Source organism: Emys orbicularis, chromosome 6, assembly GCF_028017835.1.
Source record: "Emys orbicularis isolate rEmyOrb1 chromosome 6, rEmyOrb1.hap1, whole genome shotgun sequence".
Taxonomy (NCBI): domain Eukaryota; kingdom Metazoa; phylum Chordata; order Testudines; family Emydidae; genus Emys; species Emys orbicularis.
The window spans coordinates 42,000,226-42,020,518 of NC_088688.1; the positions used below are offsets into that span (position 1 = coordinate 42,000,226).

The window sequence follows — 20,293 nt, forward strand, 5'->3', positions numbered from 1 at the left end:
TAGGAAAGTCTTAGGTACTTTAATTGCTTTTTTTTTTTTTAAAGCAATTAGTGTTTTGTCTGTTTTGGAAAAAAGTATCTCCTGCTCTTTGTTTCATTTCTTTCTGTCATCTGTCCTGTTTCCCACTCTTTCCCCCAGTCAGCTACATGTATTTCTCTTTTGCTTGATCATCATCTCTCCCTACTTGTGCTTTGCTGCTGCCTGTTCCTCTTTGTTACGGGCATAATCTGTTTGGCCTTTTGGTTCATTTCTCTGCTCCCCTGCAGGCTTGTCCTCCATTTCCAGAGGTACGCTGCCTGGTGGTCCTCCTCCCCACCTGCCTGTTTTCTTTGTTCCCTGAACATTTTTCACCTGGTGAAGGGCTCCCTGCACCTCTCGTGCTAGTGCATGGCAGTTCCATTCCCTGAGATCAATTACTCTTTACTTTCCTCCTCCTCTTTTTCTTATGTTGCAGTAACCCCTGGTGGATGTAGCTAGACTGGCACGTCTTTGTTTTTAGACACCTGAACTCATGTAGAAGCAATTGGAAATAAGGAGGAAATGGTACCATGTTACTTACCACCTCTCTGTTGCCTACCAGCTAGTGCTTTACAGTCCACAGAATTGCTGCATAATGCTGTTTGAATGCTAGAATTCCAGGTTTTCCACCAACATAAGGAATATGAAAATCTAGCAATTGTCAAGATACTTGTTAAAATCACTTTGGAATTCAATTGTGTGTATGTATGTAACGAAAAGCGTGATAGTTAATTGAATTGTTGGATTTTTAAAACCTAATCTGTCTCAATCTACCAGGGATAGAAACAACTGCTATATACTATCTATGGAATTCTATTTTCCACTGGTACACGGTGTTCATTTACCCCTCTGATGTTGCACAAGATCTATCACTGATCCCCAAGACTAATGCTGCTTCTGTAGTTCTGGACCAGGACTGAATAAGAAATATTTAGACCTCAGCCAGTTTAGGTCCTCTTCTGAGCTTTCACGTTAGCAGTGGGTCCAAGCTAGAAAAGCTTTAGGCTGAGATTTCAAAGCCATGTAGGGGATTTGGATGCTCATTTTCCTTTAAAATTAAGGAGAACTGTGTGTCTAATTATTCCCATTGGGCTCTCCATGGCCCTGTAAACATTGCAGCCAAAGCATTAATCATAAGAAACTCCTTTGTTGAGCAATATTAGTCTTTCCTCCTCCAATTTGTCAATTTTTATATTAATCTAGGGAAAAAACTCAAATCTAAGCACGTGTTTCACAAAAGAAAATGTAATCTGGTCTCTTTCTCTACAATTTAAGACTTGGGAGGGAATTATGTCATTCTTGACAGCATAGCTATGGAATTCTTGTTTATTGTCTCATGCTAGGAAGGTGCAATAGACACAAAGTAGAAAGTTGCCTTTTCCCTAGATGCTAATTCTATGTTTATTAATATCATGGGCATAAATGTTCATGTTTTATATTCTACAGGGGAATTCTGCCATTATCTTTCTGTTTGATTATGCTATAGCATCACTAGCCAAAAAGCTCAAATAAGATGGTGACTGTGGCCGAATTTTGGAACATTTAATATATGAGAGGTTCAATTTGGGGGATAGAATTTTTGTAAGGTGAGGGTTTAACTGTAAAAATATTGTCTCTGTACTTAATTTGTATTTTGTTTATTACTCAGATGTACTTGGGATAAAAGCCTTGCTGGGACACACAATCTCCCATTTGTTTATAAATCATGTTCTGTTTTTTTAGCTTAGTGTTTCACTTGGCACTTTGGGAGCTATACCAGCAGCAGCACTGGACCCTAATATTACAGCACTTGGAGAAATACCACAGCCACCAATTATGGGAAATGTGGATCCTTCCAAAATTGATGAAATTAGGAGAACAGTCTACGTTGGAAATCTGAATTCTCAGGTATTGTCCTTTTTGTCAAATTTGAAATGTTAAATGTAGTTTTTAGCCCACGTCATTGTGATTTATAATCTTAAACAGTTTTGAAAAGACCCATATGTGCATAATGAGTTTGTTCCACATGGTAAAAATAGAAGATAATAGAAGATAATTCAGACAAATAAAAGAAGATGCTTTTGTGGTTATTAGTTGTGTTGTGAATGCTGCTTGGGAAATGGCGTGGGGTGAGAGGGAGAAGACAGCCTGTAGAATTCACTGCTGCAAAGAAACAAATACTACAGATTTTAATGGTTTTATCACTGTGTATTCTGAAATAATGATGATCTGCATCAGAATAAATAAACTGATCACTTCAGGGATTATGAAGGAATTAGTGTCATCCCACCATCCATGTGCAGCATTGCTCTGTAGGGTAGGTGCACTGTGGGGAAGGAATTTACCTTTTTCTCAAGTATGAATAATTGGCCATCACAGGAGGCTCGTCTTGGTGGACTTGTATAATCTAGTATGAAAAGTCCTCTGTATCCATAACAGGGAAATGAAGTCCTCTTCCTTAAATGGCCAATTATTTATCAGAGGGTTATTTAAATATGAAAATGCCACTCAGTCAAGAGTAAATGTGGCTTTTGTTTTGTTTGCCTAACAATATACCTAAGTAGAAAGTCACTACTGTGATGGGTTCCATTCTAAAACCCTGGATGGGTGAATAGATAGAAACAACATTTTTTAAAAAATATTAAAAATATTATTTTGATGCACTTTCAATCAGTATATGTAACGCAAATGAAATTAATCAATTTGAAGTATAAATAAATTGCTTTTTAATTGATGATTTCAAATGAACTACCCTGAAAAAAGCAGATCTGTATGGAAATACGTTAATTATTCACAGGTATGATGAGTTCAGGGCTTGCAATGATCCTTTCCTTCATTTCTACAGGCAGTTGGAGGGGGAGGATAAGCATTTTCACCTTTCCTTTCCTTGATTATTTTAATTTGTTGGATTAACATACCTCTGTTAACATCTTTCTTTTTTCTTTTTTTTTTCAATAATGTATAATTTCCAAACATCACCCTTTCAAAATATCTTTGTATTAGTGGCACCATTTTAAATAGAAGCAGACTTTTTAGATGTGTGGAGAAATAAAATGTGATCCTCCCTTTTCTAAATTGGCTAGTTTCCAAATAACTTGTATGGAGGAAGGAAAGAAATGTAAAAGTTTTGGTTCACGTTGCCTTTGACTAATGAAATCTTTTTTCTAATCTCTGAAGTTCTTAGGTTACCTGGTATGTTGGATAAGTGTTTTTCATTACATATTTTACTTCACCTGAGCTTTTTGACTTTTTCTAGACTACAACAGCAGATCAGCTGCTTGAATTTTTTAAACAAGTTGGAGAAGTGAAGTTTGTGCGAATGGCAGGTGATGAGACCCAACCAACACGGTTTGCTTTTGTGGAATTCGCAGACCAAAATTCTGTACCTCGTGCTCTTGCCTTTAATGGAGTTATGTTTGGAGACAGGCCACTGAAGTAAGAAATTAAACAGAAAATATCCAAATGAATTCTGAACGAAAGATTTCTCAGTATCTTTATAAATGTGTCTGTAATTATGCCTCTCATTTGTGGAGGTCTGCCATACAAAGCAGTTTGCAAGGCCTGTATTAGCAGGGTACTGCTTTCTGTAGCCTTTGATACCTGTTGTTTTACACTTTCAAGAGTGAAATGTGACTTCCCCTGGATACGGGTAGAACAGAGCAGCCTATATTAATATTTAATCTCTGAGGGTGAAATCCATCACCTTGTAGATAATCCGCGCTAAACTCTAATTAAGCCCTAAATATGGTGCTTATGTGGTGAATAGGTTTCAGGATATAAATTTCACCTTTAATAATAATTTAAAAAAAAAGTTAAATTTCTTGTATTGTTTGAAAGTATGCTTGTATGCCACACAAATATGGGCATCACCATGTGTATTAGTGCATTTATTCAAGGTAAAAAAGGTTTTAGGCAATAAAAACCAGGTACTACGTGTAAATACTTGGATTGTATTGGTGATTATAAGGAAAAAATCTATAGACACGCTAATTTTGGATAGGGTGCAGTGTATATTTATCTTGTTTTTTTTTTTTTTTAATCAAGTTTAAAACAAAGTGTGCACGAGCATAAATTTAAAGCTAGGTTTGTTCCTTACTTTAGAATAAATCACTCCAATAATGCAATAGTGAAACCTCCTGAAATGACTCCACAAGCTGCTGCCAAGGAACTGGAAGAAGTGATGAAGAGAGTAAGGGAAGCCCAGTCTTTCATATCGGCAGCTATTGAGCCAGGTAAATCCATTATGTTCACTAGTTAGGAGGAAACAAGTATATCTCAAACAGTGTATCTTGACATGCATTTATAGAGCATTTTCAGACAGAGAAAAGGACTCCCCCAAGATGAGCAGTATTTGTCTTTGGTAAAAGTTGAATAATCTAAATTATTTTCTTATGTGACAAGCCAGTGGATTCCAGGTTTCTTTTCAAATTTGTTTTGACATATTTTGTTTTCAAAGAATTGTTCAATGAATGCTATCAATAGCTTAAAACTGTGAAGTCAATACTATTATAATACCTAATAATGCTTAATGCTAGTGCTTTTTTATATTCAAAGTGCTTTACAGACATTACATTTTTCACTCTATCAATTCTTTGTTGTCCTCTGCTTGTCATTAAAGAATATGAATTGGTTTATCTTTTTTAAAAAACTTGTAATTAAGATAACAATGAAGATTTTTCATAGACCTTTGAGATGTTTCATTATCATTAACAAACCTAGATGCTGCATAATTATCTGCCTTGTACAAAACTGGAAGACACAACACTCTAAAATTTCCTAGTTATTTCTTTAATGCTTTAATACTACTCATAGTATCATCAGATGGGACCTGATTCACTGCCCATCAAAGTCAATGGAAAACTTTCCATTTACTACAGGGTTTTTGGATCATACCTTTACTTACTTCTCCAGAGGGTTGTGAGGATTAAGTAGTTAATATTTATACAGTGCTTTAAGTGCTGAGTGTCATTTAACTTTTTGTGCACGTTTTCAAAATTACTACTCTCTGAATTTTGTCTATTCTCAGAAGTTAATTTTTTTCAGAAAAAGTAATTTATATAATTGAATAAGCCAAGAAGAGAACATGTTGTAAACTTGTGCATTGTGGCAGCAACATAAATCCCATTCCTTACTCAGCTAGCTGTTTATAATTATCTGGTTTATGTGTACTGCTGCAGGATGGCTGCACTCAACGAGTATATGCAATGACTTTCTTGGATGTTTCTGAAGGATTTTTGCAAAGAAGGAAGATGTGCAGAGAGTAGGCCCATTGCACTATATGTGGTACATTCCACTTGTGCCAGATTGTTAACTGGGATCTTTAAATGTTCTGAGCTTACACTGCAAAGTGGTTTTTTCCTCTCAGAGTCTGGAAAGAGCAGTGAAAGAAAAGGCGGTCGATCTCGTTCCCATTCTCGTTCAGAGTCCAGATCTAGTTCAAAATCCCGATCTAGAAGGAAAAGATCACACTCAAAACGCAGGTGAGAATACTTTCCATTTTACACTAAGAGATTACACTGTGTTTCTTGATGGCAGTAGCTTTTGAGATTGTCTTTGAATTCTGCTGGGAGAGATTTATTGAACTACCTGATACTGTTGACTGGACCAAAATAAGAACGTTCTGTGTTTGGACAGATTTTCATTCCCCAAAACCAGATAATCATCATGGAAAAGCTATTTTTGGACAGTGTTGAAAAGATACAGGACTGATTTAGAGCAGACGAAGATAAAATGCTCACATTTTAGTAGTTTGATTTTTTTGTTAAATTTTGAAAGGTCTGGATTTCAGAATGTGATACAATTAATTGCTTTGCTGGTGGACAATGTAGTCAGATTTTTTTTTTTTCTATTGATGGCCTGGATTGTTCGATGGTTTGGTAGCTTTTACTGATATGATACTCCTAGCATCCCAAAATTATAAATGTTACTTAACGGACTCAGTCTGAAAATGCTTCTGACACAAAACCCCCGCACCAATTCTGGCTAAATTTTTTCATACTTAATCCCCGCTATTTTGGTCTGAGAATTTGTTTTGATTTTCAATGTTTAAAATTTGGCTAGGTTCTAAATTCCAAGTTATCTAAAAGTGGAAGAAAACTTGTCTGTATACTCTTAAAAAATTACCTGCAAACTTTTTTTTACCCATAAATGAGACAAGGGTAAACTCTTGTTATCTCGATTTTGGAAATGTCTCCTGAAATCAGAATTCCTGTTCTCTGAAACTTAGAAATATCCCCATAGCCATTTGGATAATCAAAGTTATGTACCCACTACCTCAGATAGCAAAAGAGTGAGAGAAATTTAGCATAGAAGTGAATGTAAAGTAACTTTTTTTTTTTTAAAGTTGTTTCCTCAGTATTGCATCTGCAGTTGTGTTATGCCCCTGAATGTATTGTCCTGTCACGTGGCAACTACCAGAACTCCATGGTGGGCAATGAGGTGACCCATAGGGACTCACCACATCCATATACTACCAAAGAGAAGCGATTTGTCAACCGCTGAAGGGTTGGCTTTAGTTTTATGGCTTGTTCCAGTAGGTGTAACCAGAGATTGTGTTCTATGATGTTAGAAGATGGAAGAATTATTTTTTTACAATCAGTTACTTGCTGAATGCCTATTTGGGACAGTCAGCACATAACTAGACAGCTTTTTCTCTTTAGGAAAGCTTTACATGTCACACACTACAATTTTCAGATTCTTTTGTCTATGGATAACTCAGAACTGACTATGCTTTAAGAGCCAAATTCTCACTTGCCTATTTCAAAATTAGATACAGGTAAATAAATGTCTGAATCCAATGCTTTGCATAGTAGCATGATGGATTTATTTTGAAGTCAGTTCTGGGGACTTATTGAACTAAAGATCATTCTGATCCTGGCAGAGAGTCAACAGCATTTTCAGAATAAACCTCCCTCAGTCATACCCTGTTTCTTGGTGGCTTGTCATCCCCGAGTTACTTTCATCTCAAATTCATCAATCACAGAGGCCTTATTCTAAGTGAGCTGGAATTAGTTGACAGTCTATTCCACATTAATATGTGAAGCACAGCTGTAGGCAAAACAACCCTAACCTTTCCCCTGGTATACCCTCTTTTGAGTATGCATCTTGAATTGCAGAACACAGGGAGTGCTGGCATTTTGTGCAACTTTTTGTTCCTCAGGATTTAGACAGTAATAAACATGAGTGCTTCCTGTCAACCTCCACTTTCCTTGGTAAGTTTAGATGGGGCAAGGCAACTTAAAATTGGTCCCTAAAATATCAAACTCAGGAGAACTGATCTGGAATTGTTTGATGAAACTTCTTTTTTTGTCAGATAATGCTGATTTGTCAAATCCTAAACTGTTCATGGGAAAGGTGTTGATGAATTTTTTGTTTTGAAATTTTTTTGAAAGAAAGGCTTGAAATTTTGACATTTTCTAAACAAAAGTTCCTTTTTGGGGGTTGACACAACATTTAATTTTTAAATTGAAGTTAATTTATAGGTTTAAAAAAAAGGAAAAGCGAAAGTTTGAAATTGAAACAAAGCATTTTAAAATTCATTAAATGAATTTGTCTGATCCAATCCTTCTTCTCCCGTAACCTCCCAGATTTTTGGTTTGTTAACATTTTCAAGATTTTCATCCTGATTTGGGACAGGAAACTTTCAAAATCTTGAAAATTCTTGTGGGACAAAAACAAACAAACATTTCCTGCCCAGCTCTAGTACAAAGTTTTCTGAGCGGGGTGTACTTTTTTTCAGAGTTAAAAGAAAAAAGGTTCAAATCAGTAAATTATAATTTATTGAAAATAATGTGGAGAATATCACAGCATGTCATTTTCTACACCAATCTGAGTGAATACTGAGTATGTGTATACAGAAATAAGTCAAGCATGTTTCTACTTAAGTGTCTGCACATTGGAATAAATCTATTTGCATTTATTTCTATGATTTGGCATTCAATAAATGCATACACTATATTGGAATGTCATATATACAGACTAAGAGAGAATATATGATGATATGGTATAAAGGATTTATTAGCATGGATTTGAGATGGCCATGTTATACCCAAGTGCAAAGCCACAGATAGGTTGGGCAGATAATCCAAAATTAGGACTATTAAAACTTTATATCACACCATCATATGTTTTGGATCTGCCATCTTTTACAGAAAAACCACTTGAGAGGTTTCAGAGAGTTTTTAAAAGTATGTTAGTACTAAGGCTGGAAAGCCAAGCTAGATTAAATCTGTAAAGCCAAATTGCTTTAATTACCATGAGCCAACTGAACAGGACTTGGAGGGAGGGGAAAATGTAATTAATTTTTAGAGGATTGTAAAAATTAAGTGCTGTGTCCATCAGTATGTGTATACTGCACTTTTTTCTAGCCTTGATGGTGCCAGATGTAGAACCTTGAATTTGTTATTGGTCCAGAGTGAATATTGCCTATCCTGTATCTCATACTGGGATAACTTTGGAGGGAAAGGAAAGGGTGCAGATTTAAAAAAGAAAAAGGGAGAGGGGGAACCCACTCTGAGATTTGAAGTGTTCAGTAGTCCCAGAATATGGTGAAGGTGGAGAAAGTATACAAAGGTTGGGAACGTCGAACACAAGAGAAGAAAAGAATGATAGAAGAAGAGGAGGGAAGGAAGAAGACAAAATAACATAGGAAAAGAAAGAGAATGGAGCGGAAAAAAGATAAATATTTACCCAACATAGAAAAGTCATATTGAAAAAGACAAAAGATAAGAATCATGGTGGTAGAAAGGGAAAAATAAAGTTAAGGAAGTTTATAAAAGAAAAGAACAAATGCAAGGGAGAAAAAATTCTACCTAATAGATACTGTTCATGCAAAATGATACAGTTGTGTTAAAAGGGATGGGAGTGTGAAATGGGTGGGGATAGAAATTCACCTAGAATCAATCCTACCTGGCTGTCTCTTCTCTCTACTGATCTTTATGTTGAATAACATTCTTCCTATTGTATTTCTGCACCCCTTTTTTTTTTCTATGATTATACCTATGCAGACTGAGACCAGTACTGGAAAACTATGTTCTGATCTCTCTATTTAAAAAAAAAAAAATTGACAAATTGGAAATGCTTTGGAAAAGAGCTAGGAAAATGGTTTGAGGTCTGGAAAACCTGCATTGCATTGGGAGACTTTAAAAGCTCAATCTAGTTCGCTTATTCAAGAGAAGGTTACGAGGCGATTGATCATGGTACCTTTAATTGGAACTACCTACTTAAGGATATAGTGGATTCTCGATTGCTTGATGTGTTTTAAATCAAGATTGGATATTTTTTCTAAAAGATATGCCCTAACTGAACCAGAAGTTAGGAACTTTGATGCAAGAATTGCTAGATGAAATTTTGTGGCCTGTGTTACATAGGAGGTTGATTCTTTCTGGGTGTAGAAAATGCAAAAATTAAGATTGCCTGTCCACACATTGAATGATTGAAGAAATGCAAGAGAAAACATTAATACAATGTTACATTTAATAATTTAAACACACAGGAATAGGGTGATCCAAAATATTGTAACTAAGCCATATTGTGTATACATACAAAGGTATAGATTTAACAGCAGTATATTGTAAAATTAAATTGTTTATCTTACAGTAAAATTCAAATAGCACAATCATACATAATTACTCCTTTGGTAAAAATATGTTAACTGAGCAGGCGTAGTTTCTATATTGCATGCCAGCAACATGGACTGATTAATACAAAATTAAATTTGCACTAAACTTCACACCCTCGTTGGGATGATAATATGATGCATTAATATTGTACAGTACATTCAAGGAGGTTCACTTGCTGTATGATTCATAACTCTGCTTTTCCTGACATTTCTCTGTGTTAATTCTTTGCTATGACATTGCAGTAACAGAGTTTTTTAAATGGTATATTGTTTTGAAAGAGGTGGGACAGCCTGATCAAATTTTAAATTTGGAGAACTGTGAAAAAGTTCACTGTGGGCTAGGCATAATAATTAGATGAAATACCATGTATTTAATTTCCATGGTTTATGTATTTTTTTCAGTTGTTTCTTTTCTGAAGTCTCAAGGTTAAATGTAGTATTTATTCTCTGATGTTGTTTGCTGCAGGAGTAGATCACACAATAGATCACTCTCTAGTCAGAAGGATAGGCGTAGATCCAAAAGTCCTCCCAAAAAACGTTCCAAGTCTAAGGAAAGGCAGAAGTCAAGAAGTCGTTCTCGTTCCCGGTGAGCTTTCTTTGCTTACAGTTGGTGTTATTCTCTAGTTCATAGCTTCTGAACTTAGAAAATTTAGACTGCAGGTGAAAAATGAAATCTCTAAGTTCATCTCTAAGCTATTCTGTCTTGAATTTTCAAATTATTTCTATTTTATACCTACCTTTGTGATATCAGTTTCATGGCTGTAGAAATGTGAAGATTTCCATGGTGTTTGAAATAATGTTTATTTCCCCAAGAAGAAAACTATGCAAAATAAATACTATGGTTAAAATTTTCAAACTGGGGTCCCTAAACTTTAGGTACTGAGCTTCCTCAACTTCCACTGAAGTCAGTGGTCACTACAGTTGTTCAGCATCATTGAAAAAAAAGATAGTTTTTAGTTAAATGCCAGACCTTAGGCAACCAAGTTTGGAAATTTTGCTCTACATGACAAATTCAACTGTGATGTAAGTGGGCACAAACTATCACTCCAAAGTTGTTGCACTGGCTTAGACTAGGGTTGAATTTGGGCGCAAATCAGCAAGTATTCACAAAACAGACATCCACCGTGTGTGTGTGTGTGTGTGTGTGTGTTAGCTCTGCCAATTTTCTAGTTATTTCGGGGTGGTTGTTTTCCCTCCTATAAATAAAACTATACATCTTTGTGTTATGAAATATTTACTTGTTACCAGCCTAATCCAAATCCAGTTATTCATGATCAGTCCCCTTGACTATCTGGCTTGGCCAACTACAGGATTCCATTAAGCTAATTCTTCATCTTATTGAACAATAGCATAATTCTCATACACAGGCAATCCATCACTCTGGGATGGACTATTGAATATCCACATCAACAGGTACTCATTAACGCAGCTTACTGGATAGAAGTTTTGGCGCCAAAATGGTCTTTAGTGTCCTGCCTCCATCTGGCACAAGCATCTCTATATACTCTATCTCAGGGGTTCCCAAACTGTGGGTTGGGACCCCAAAGTGGGTCAAGACCCCATTTTAATGGGGTCGCCAAGGCTGGTGTTGGCCTTGGGCCCCAGCAAGTCTGAAGCCCAAGCCCCAATGCCCAGGACCCAAGTCCCAGCGCCCTGGGCTAAGGTTACATGCTCCCCCCCCCCCCCCCCCCGCCCAGGGCAGAAGCCCTTGGGCTTCAGCTTCCCCCCTTCCCCCCTCCCCCCCCACCTGGGGCAGTGGGGCTTGGGTAGGCTCAGTCTTCGGTCCCTCCCCTGGGGTTGTGTAGTAATTTTTGTCGTCAGAAGGAGGGTCACGATGCAATGAAGTTTGAGAACCGCTGCTCTACCTTAGGGGGGCTTCAGACTTGCTTTTGTAGGTAATTTGGCCTCTTCTCTCCCCATGACACACACTCCTCCTCCAGCATGTCAGAGAGCAACGCACCTCAATGGTGGAATTGGTTGGGCCTGATCCATCAATGACTAGCTCCTTCTGGCCACTGGGTATTAGCACTCCCCTGCTCCTGACCTGTTCAGCCTTTCTGGATGGTATGTCCCATTGGTGGGAGCAGTGGTCTTCCCAGGCTCCTCTTAAAAGGTGTCCCCACCAGAGCCTTTGGCCACTGGATCTTGATCATCTGAAGGCCTACGTGGAAAGAACTTTGACCAAACACTGGTTCTGGTGGAGAAAGGTAGGGATCGTGGGGACATGGCTGGACTTTGTCTGAAGGGAGCCCTAGCTACACTTATGAGCCTCCTAGAGTAAGTCCCATACTGGTGGCCAAAGCAGCTTAATCTTTCTCAACCAGTCTAGCTATCCTGGGCTTTGCAAACCTATTACTGGCTCCTCTTATTGTGATCTCTTCTGGCATTTATCCTCACAGAGTTCTTACTTATCCCGAAATTTCAGTGTATTTGTTTTGAGATATTTATGCAATCACATAAGCTTTTCACTGGGTCTCTTTTTGGAGGGATCATCCCAAATGAGCCCCACAGCCAAGAGAAACCTTCAGATTTCATCTGACTCGTAAACAAAAACCACCAAAACAAAACCAACCAATACTGCAAGATGGAACAATTGCTTCCAAAAGCTCAGTGGCTAAAAGATTGGAACATTTTCTGAAAAGTGATTCTGATGCCTCTTCAGCAACCTCTGCTCTCAGATGACTACTCCTCACCAGAGACCTTCTGATTCAGAGATCATTTTGTTGTCAAGACATCGACAAGTTCTAGCTTGTAGAAGAACTTGAGAGGATGAATCTGTGGGAACTTGGATACTCCAAGCAAATACTGGATGTATTCCTCCAATCCAGGAAGAATTGTATGTGTCAGGCCTACTAATGTGTCTAACTTGTCTTCAGAAAGCCTTGGCTCATATTCAATAACTCAAAATTAGTCTTCTTCTTTGATAGATTAAGTAAAGGTCTGAACCTCAGCCTCTTATATATCCATATGGCTGCATTATGAGCCCTCTCAGCTGGGAAAGGAGAGTTTGTGTTCAGACTTTCATATTTGCAGGTTCACCAAGGCAGTAGCAAAATTTCATTCTCCAATCAAAGCTTTTGTGGCCAGCTGGAAGCTGAATTTTTTTGGTTGAACTAAAAGAGCTGCCCTTGGAACCAGTGGGTGCTTCCTCATTTTCTTTTCTTTCTATCTTGGTTCTGTCCCAATTCTTCTTCTTCTTCTTCTTCTAGGGAAGTTAAATGTCTGTCAATCCATTAAATATTAGTTGGACAGAACAAACTTGTTCAGGAAAAAGATCGTTTTGGCAAAACCAAAGGCCTCATAGCTCCAAAAGTAACCATCTCCAGCTGCAAAAGAAACCATCTGCTGGTGGCTACAAGTAATAGATGTCTTATACAAAAGATGGTAAAATCCTTCCATCTATTATAAGATGCAATTCTACAAAATCTGTATCCACTTCTCATGCATATTGAAATTGTTTGTTACAAAGAAATGTGCAAAGCAGCACCCTGGGCATCTGTCCACTCTCTCACAAAATATTGCAATGTGGATATCCCATTTTCCTCAGGTACAGCATTTAGTCATCAGGTTCTACAGTCTGCCATCCTTCCGTGAGCCATATGTTTCTGTTTTCTTCCTCCCTTTCTGTGTTTTGGGTAGCTTGCCAACTCCTAATAGCTTACTCCAGACTGATGAATTGCCTCTATATGAGAATAAGACAATGTTGCCTTTGCCTGTAAATTTGCCTTTTTATAACAGGGAATCCATCGGTCTGTATATTTTTCCCTCCTTTGTTAATATGTACGTTAACTTCCCTTGTTTAAAGTCCAATAACAATTATCCTGGATTTGTGGCACAGTTCAGGATATATATGTATGTATATGTATATATGTATGTATATATATGGTGGAGCAGTTTAGGACTAAAACTTATAATTTGAGCTTCTTTTGTGAGTTCCTGAGGATGTGATTATCCTATAGCAGAGGTTCTCACAACAAAATTTTTGGTGACCTCAGAGTGTAGCCACCAACTCTTGCTGCTGGTAGCCCTTACAATTTTTTCTAAATACTTAATTAACTTGAGGGGGGAGGAATTAAATATACACATATATACATCCAAATCATTGTACTTTATTTGTGTAGGGTTTCTTTTTTGCAGACTCAATAAAAATAATGTACAGTTGTCTCTATTCTTTACTGGACCTAACCACAAATAGAAACACTGTCCTATAGTCCATTTTAGGGTGATGGATTCCCTGTTATGAGAAGTATCGGAGGGGCAGCCATGTTAGTCTGTATCCACAAAAACAGCGAGGAGTCCGGTGGCACCTTAAAGACTAACAGATTTATTTGGGCATAAGCTTTCATGGGTAAAAAACCCCACTTCTTCAGATGCATGGCTTATCCCCAATCTGCTAGTCTTTAAGCTGCCACTGGACTCCTCATTGTTATGAGAAGAAATATTTAAAAGCCAAGTTTAAAAAAATCTGATTTCCCACAAAATGCTGGAAAGTCTACTTCAGCAATCAGGTTCCTACAAATGTCCATAGGCTGTATACTGCACTTATTCATAGTCTGTTCCTAAGCTATAATGTCATCAGTCTAAAGATTAATTGTTTTTTCTTTCTTTTTTATACCTCTGCCTTCAGCTGCTGCAGGGGGAAAAAAAGCTAGATTGTTAGGAATGAGGTGGGTGGGAAATTTACATTTTGCATAGTTGTGATTATTTTTGAAGGCGAGAATTATGAGTTTTGTTGAGCGTTTATTAGTAGAGTAAAGGAGTGAATTCAGCTTTTTATTAGGGTCATTTCAATGATGAATGAATGTTTCTTTTTCATAGGGACAAGAAAAAAGACAAAGAAAACAAAGAAAAGGTCAAGGAAAAAGAAAAGGTCAAAGGGAAGGACAAGGACCGAGACAGGGAGAAGGAGAGAGACCGAGATAAAGAAAAAGAGAGGGAGCGGGACAGAGACAAAGAGAGAAACAGGGACAAGGATAGGGAGAGAGATAAAGAAAAAGACAGGGACAAGGACCGAGAGAGGGACAGAGACAAAGAAAAGGAGAGGAACAAAGACCGGGAGAGGGTCAAGGATAGGGAGAAGGACAGGGACAAAGAGAAGGATAGGGAGAAGGACAGGGACAAGGAGAAGGAGGTAGTCCGGGACAAGAAGGAAACTGACCTGGAGAAAGGGGGGGACAGGGACAAGGAAAAGGATCGGGAGAAAGAGGGGGAAAGGGAGAAGGTTAAGGAGAAGGACAGGGAGAAAGACAGAGAGAAGAAGGAGGGTGACAAGGAGAAGGACAAAGACAAGGAAGGGGACAAAGAGAAGGAACGGGAAAGAGAAAAAGAGCGGTCCAAAGAGAGCGATGATAAAAAGAAGAAAGAGAAGAGATCCAGAACACCTCCCAGAAGCTACAGTTCTCTAAGAAGATCTCGTAGTTCCAGCAGGTTTGATTCTGTTTGATAATTTTGCTGTGCTATTTCTTAACCTGTCAGTACAATGAGATAACACAAAACCTGAATATTCTGCATCAGTATTGCAATGTCATTTATTAATAAGATAGAATTTAATTTTCTGTGATATTGTTCTCTCTAACTTGATTCTGGGGAGGAAACCTTGAAGCTTTGTTTCTGTTCAGAAATTATTACATGTTTTATTTCAACTCCAGGGAAAGCAACATTTATTGCATTTAGCTTTATGACATAAATAATCAGCAGGAAGTTTGGTTTTTTTATGTCACATATGAGATTAACATAGAACAGGACTGACAAAAGTTGGTTTCAGATTTCGCCTCCAACTCTGGTCCTTCAGATAATTGTGCAGTATCCTCTCTCAGCGTGATAGTTAGCTCTTTTTTGAGGTGGTTGCCTGCTTCGAGACACACTCTTGAGATGCACCTATATTGTACACTGGGTTACTTTAGAAAGCTTTGTCTGTGAGGCAGCGTGCATGCTCCCTTGTCTCACCAACCATTTGGGCTCCAGGTTATATAGTTCCTCAGTTACTTCTAGCCACTAGAGCCTTATTGAGTTGTTCCCTACATGCTAAAAACAGCCAAGAGACGGCAGAGGAATATTAGCTATTTATCTTGTTCTACTTAGCTTTTATTGTAGTTTAGTAAAGTTAGTGTGAATTTGCATTGTGCAGTTTAATCCTGGTTTGGTTTTTTTGTATTTGTGCCAAGGGGATCTTCTTTTGGAACTGAGGGCCAATACATCTGGCTTCAATGGTGCCCTTTGCGTAAAGCCAAGGTGTACATGGCAGACTCACTGACACAATGCCTCCTATACTTTAGTGAAACTTGCCTATCTGTGAGGTTCTCTCTAGTGCCACTTTCACCTGAAGAGTTCAGAGGGATTGATAGTCCAATTTCTGGTAATTTCTGATAGGCTAGCTCAGAAGGACTCTCCATCCACATCAGAAGCAGGCCCTTCTTTTTTTGATGGAAGGCCAAGTTGAATATGGATTCCAAAGTGCAAAAAGAGACCAGTCAGTTCATGGACTAAGAAGAGTCAAAAAGGGGAAAAAATGTCACTCTTCTTCTGAATTCTGTAAATTGGACGCACTGAAAGAGGCCATCAGTATTGAGATATTTCTGTGTGCGGAAAAAAAACCGAAACGCATCCTCCTCTGTCTCAGTACTTGAAAGGTTCTGGTGATGCTGAGGATGCTGCTGGTTTGAGGCAAATCTCAGAGCCTTCCCCATACTCCTCTGTTCAAATAAGCAGGGAACCAATTATGAATGTGCAGAAATTCCTCTTTAGAATAGTTCTGTGGACTGCCATCTCGGAGGGAGACTGAGGATCATTGTGGGAGTTCTCATTTCCATGAGGATGTCCCACTTGCTCCCTTGTTTCTGTCAAATTTGGCTGTGGGAATAATGGTGTAGACTACTGCATCAGGATCCAGACTGGGCTTCACTTGACCCTTTTCACTCAGTGAAGGATCCGTTTCAGACTATCACCTAATCTTCTTGTTCTTTGCACTGTCGTGTTAAGACCTACTATTCAGGATGGCCACTAAGGACCTGAGAGTAAGGAGATAAGAGCCTGTGTAAACAGGAAATAAAGACAGTTTTGTATTCAGGGTATCAGAAATGAGATCAAATAAAGACCCAACAAATCCTTAGAATCCAAGAATGTCAAAGAATTAGTCCTTAAAAGTCAGAATAAATCCCTGATACAAGACTGAAGGTTTAGGCAGGCTACCCTATCTTTTATAGGTCTATTTATTTGTGTTTTGTGGTGCTTAATGAAAAGTTTGGATAAAGGTTTTATCACCCTTCCGTTTTCAGAAAGAGGGAATATAGTGTTAGTTTCCATAGTGTTGGCATAGCTCTGTAGTGAAGATGCAGCCTACCCCAACATAAGGAGTTTTTCTGTCAGCAGAGGAATGGCATTAGCTACGTCAACTGAAGTGTTATTCTGTCAACCTAGCTGCATCTGCACTGAGGGTTATGTTGGCATATCTACTTTGATCCCCCTTACCGATGTAGCTATGATTCTATAACTTTCAAGTGTAGACCAAGCCTTTGTGTAGAATCATAGAAATGTAGGGCTGGAAGGGACCTTGAGAGATTATTTTATCCACCCCCCTGTGCTGTGGCATGAATACATACGCCTCGACTATCCCTGACAGTTGTTTGTCTAATCTGTTCTTTAAAACTTTCAATGATGGGGATTCTACAAACTTGCTTGGAAGCCTATTTCAGGGCTTAACTAGCATTATAGTTAGAAAGTTTTTCCTAATATCTAACCTAAATCTCCCTTGCTGGCGATTAAAGCCAATTGTTCTTTATGTCCACTGAGGGTAGGGCAAGATGTAATCAAACACCGTCCTTTTTATAACAGCCCTTAATGTACTTGAAGATTATCAGGTCCTCCCCTCAGTCATTTTTCTTCCCCAAGATAAACATTTCCATGTTTTTAATCTTTCTTCATAGGTCATGTTTTCTAAACCTTTTATCATTTTTGTTGCTGACTTCTGGATCTTTCATATTTTCCGCATCTTCCTTGAAGTTTGGTGCCCAAACCTGGACATGCCATTCTAGCTGAGCCCTCACCAGTGCTGAATAGAGCAGGAAAATTACCTCTCGTGTGTTATGTATCATCCTGTCAATACTCTCCAGAATGATATTAGCCTTTTTTGCAGTTGCATCACATTTTTGGCTCATGTTCAGTTTGTGATCCATGATACCCCCCAATCCTTTTCTGTAGTGCTACTGCTTAGCCAGTTATTCCAATGTTGTATTTGTACACTTGATTTTTTCCTTCCTAAGTGTAATACTTGTCTTTATTGAGTTTCATCTTGTTAAATTGGAGAACTGATCTAAAATCATCATTTTGAATTCTAACCCTGTCCTCCAAAGTGCTTGCAAGCCTTCCCAGCTTGATGTCATCCACAAATTTTACATGTATACTGTTTACTCCAAGTCACTAATGAAAATATTGAGTAGCACTGGATCTAGGACAGACCCCTGTGAGACCCCACTAGATACATATTCCCACTTTGACAGCATGTCATTGATAACTTTCATGAGTATGGGCTTTCAACCAATTATGCATGCACCTTATAGTAATTTCATCTAGACTGCATTCTGTAGTTGGCCTATGAGAATGCCATGCAGGACTGTGCCAAAAGACTTACTAAAATCAAGATTTATCACGTATACAGCTTCCCCTCTATCCAGTAGGTCAGTAACCCTAAAGAATGTAATTAATTATATTGGTTTGGCATGATTTGTTCTTGACAAATCTATGTTGGCTCTTCCTTATCGCTGTATTATCCCCTAGGTCAGGGGTGGGCAAACTATGGCCTGCGGGCCAGATCCGGCCCACCAGCCATTTTAATCCGGCCCTCGAGCTCCCACTAGGGAGGGGGGTCTGGGGCTTGCCCTGGTCCGATGCTCCAGCCGGGGAGCAGGGTCGGGGGCCACTCCACGCGGCTCCTGGAAGCAGCAGCATGGCCCCCCTCTGGCTCCTATGCATAGGCGCAGCCAGGGGGCTCCGCTCTGCATGCTGCTCCCGCCCAAGTGCCGCCCCCGCAGCTCCCATTGGCCAGGAACTGCAGCCAGTGGGCGCTGCAGGGGCTGTGCCTGTGGACGGCGCAGTGTTCAGAGCCTCCTGGCCACACCTCCACATAGGAGCCGGAGAAGGGACATGACGCTGCTTCCGGGAGCCACTTGAGGTAAGCATCGCCCAGAGCCTGCACCCCTGAGCCTCTCCCCACGCCCCAACCCCCTCCAAACCCCTGGATCCCAGCCCAGAGCACCCTCCTGCACCCCAAACCCCTCATCCTCAGCCCCACCCCAGAGCCCGCACCCCTGCCCCAGCCCTGATCCCCCTCCCACCCTCCAAACCCCTCAGTCCCAGCCTGGAGCACCCTCCTGCACCCCAAACTTCTCATCCCCAGCTCTCCACCCTGGAGCCCGCACCCCCAACAAAGCCCTCACCCGCTCCTGCATCCCAACCTCAATTATGTGACCATTCATGGCCCGCCATACAATTCTATTCCCAGATGTGGCCCTCAGGCCAAAAAGTTTGCCCACCCCTGCCCTAGGTGCTTACCAATTGATTGTTTAATAATTTGTTCCTGTATCTTTCTAGCTATGGAAGTTAGGCTGACTGGTCTATAATTCCCCAGGTCCTCTTTGTTCCTCTCTTAAAAAATAGGTACTATGTTTGCCCTTTTCCTGCCCTCTGGAACCTCATTTCCATGAGTCTCAAAAATAGTTGCTAATGGTTTTGAGACTGCTAGTTCCTTAAAAGTACCATAGAGTGAATTTCATCATACCCTGCCAATTTGAATACATCTAATTATCTAAATATTATTTAATCTATTCTTTCTGTATTTTGCTGTGGGTTCCTTCCCCTTTGTTGTTAACATTAATTGTGTTAAGTATTTTATTACAGTTAACTTTTTTAGTGAAGACTAAAGCAAAATAGGCATTTAACACATCAGCCTTCTTGATGTCATCCATGTGCTCTCTTTCCCTAAGTAGTAGACCTACACTTTCCTTTGTCTTGCTATTGCGCCTAATGTATTTATAGAACCTCTTATGTCCCTTGCTAGGTGTAATGCATTTTGTATCTTAGGGTTTGTCTTCACTACACAGCTTTTAGCAACACGGCCGTTGAAGGACATAAATCCACACCGTGTAGAGGTCAAGCATAGGAATTTATTACACACAGCGCTGGCGGAGTGTCACCTGGCTTATTAGGCTCAGAGACACTGTCAATCAATTGATTACAATGGAATATATAGATTTTCCATGGGCGGGGGAAAGTGACGGGGTAGGCAGTTCCACACCCCGGGATAGGTTTTGCAGCAAGACAAGTTAGCACAGTAGCCAATGGTTAAAAAGGTTACATAATGTCTCCGCCCATGGTCTCAAGTTAGCAAGTTAACATTTAATTAATACTTTGATAAAATGTTATTAGTATAAAATATATATGTTGAATTCTGATTTGCGGTCCATAGGAATGGAGCAACTCCTTTGATTGTCCAACAGGTACATTCCTAGGGGTTAAAGCAAAGAAACAGTGAAAGCATATGGCAATAGAGATCGTCTCCTTTATGTCTTAAGGCAGGGCATTGGTCCCTGGGAAGGGAGGTGGAAGGATGCCATATCATTATAGTGACATGTGCCAATTTTTCATAAACTCAAGGTTGGATCTGTGGGAAGACTGTTTTCCCTT

General features: G+C 39.2%; 1 protein-coding gene across 1 annotated transcript in view; it reads left to right on the forward strand.

Annotated features, from left to right (window-relative positions):
- SREK1 (splicing regulatory glutamic acid and lysine rich protein 1) overlaps positions 1-20,293 on the forward strand; it is a 54,135-nt gene that overhangs the window by 28,191 nt on the left and 5,651 nt on the right. Inside the window, exons 4-9 of the mRNA XM_065406249.1 lie at positions 1,741-1,905; positions 3,254-3,432; positions 4,099-4,229; positions 5,363-5,477; positions 10,083-10,202; positions 14,435-15,043. Coding sequence (XP_065262321.1) covers positions 1,741-1,905; positions 3,254-3,432; positions 4,099-4,229; positions 5,363-5,477; positions 10,083-10,202; positions 14,435-15,043 — 1,319 coding nt within the window. The remainder of the gene's footprint in view (positions 1-1,740; positions 1,906-3,253; positions 3,433-4,098; positions 4,230-5,362; positions 5,478-10,082; positions 10,203-14,434; positions 15,044-20,293) is intronic.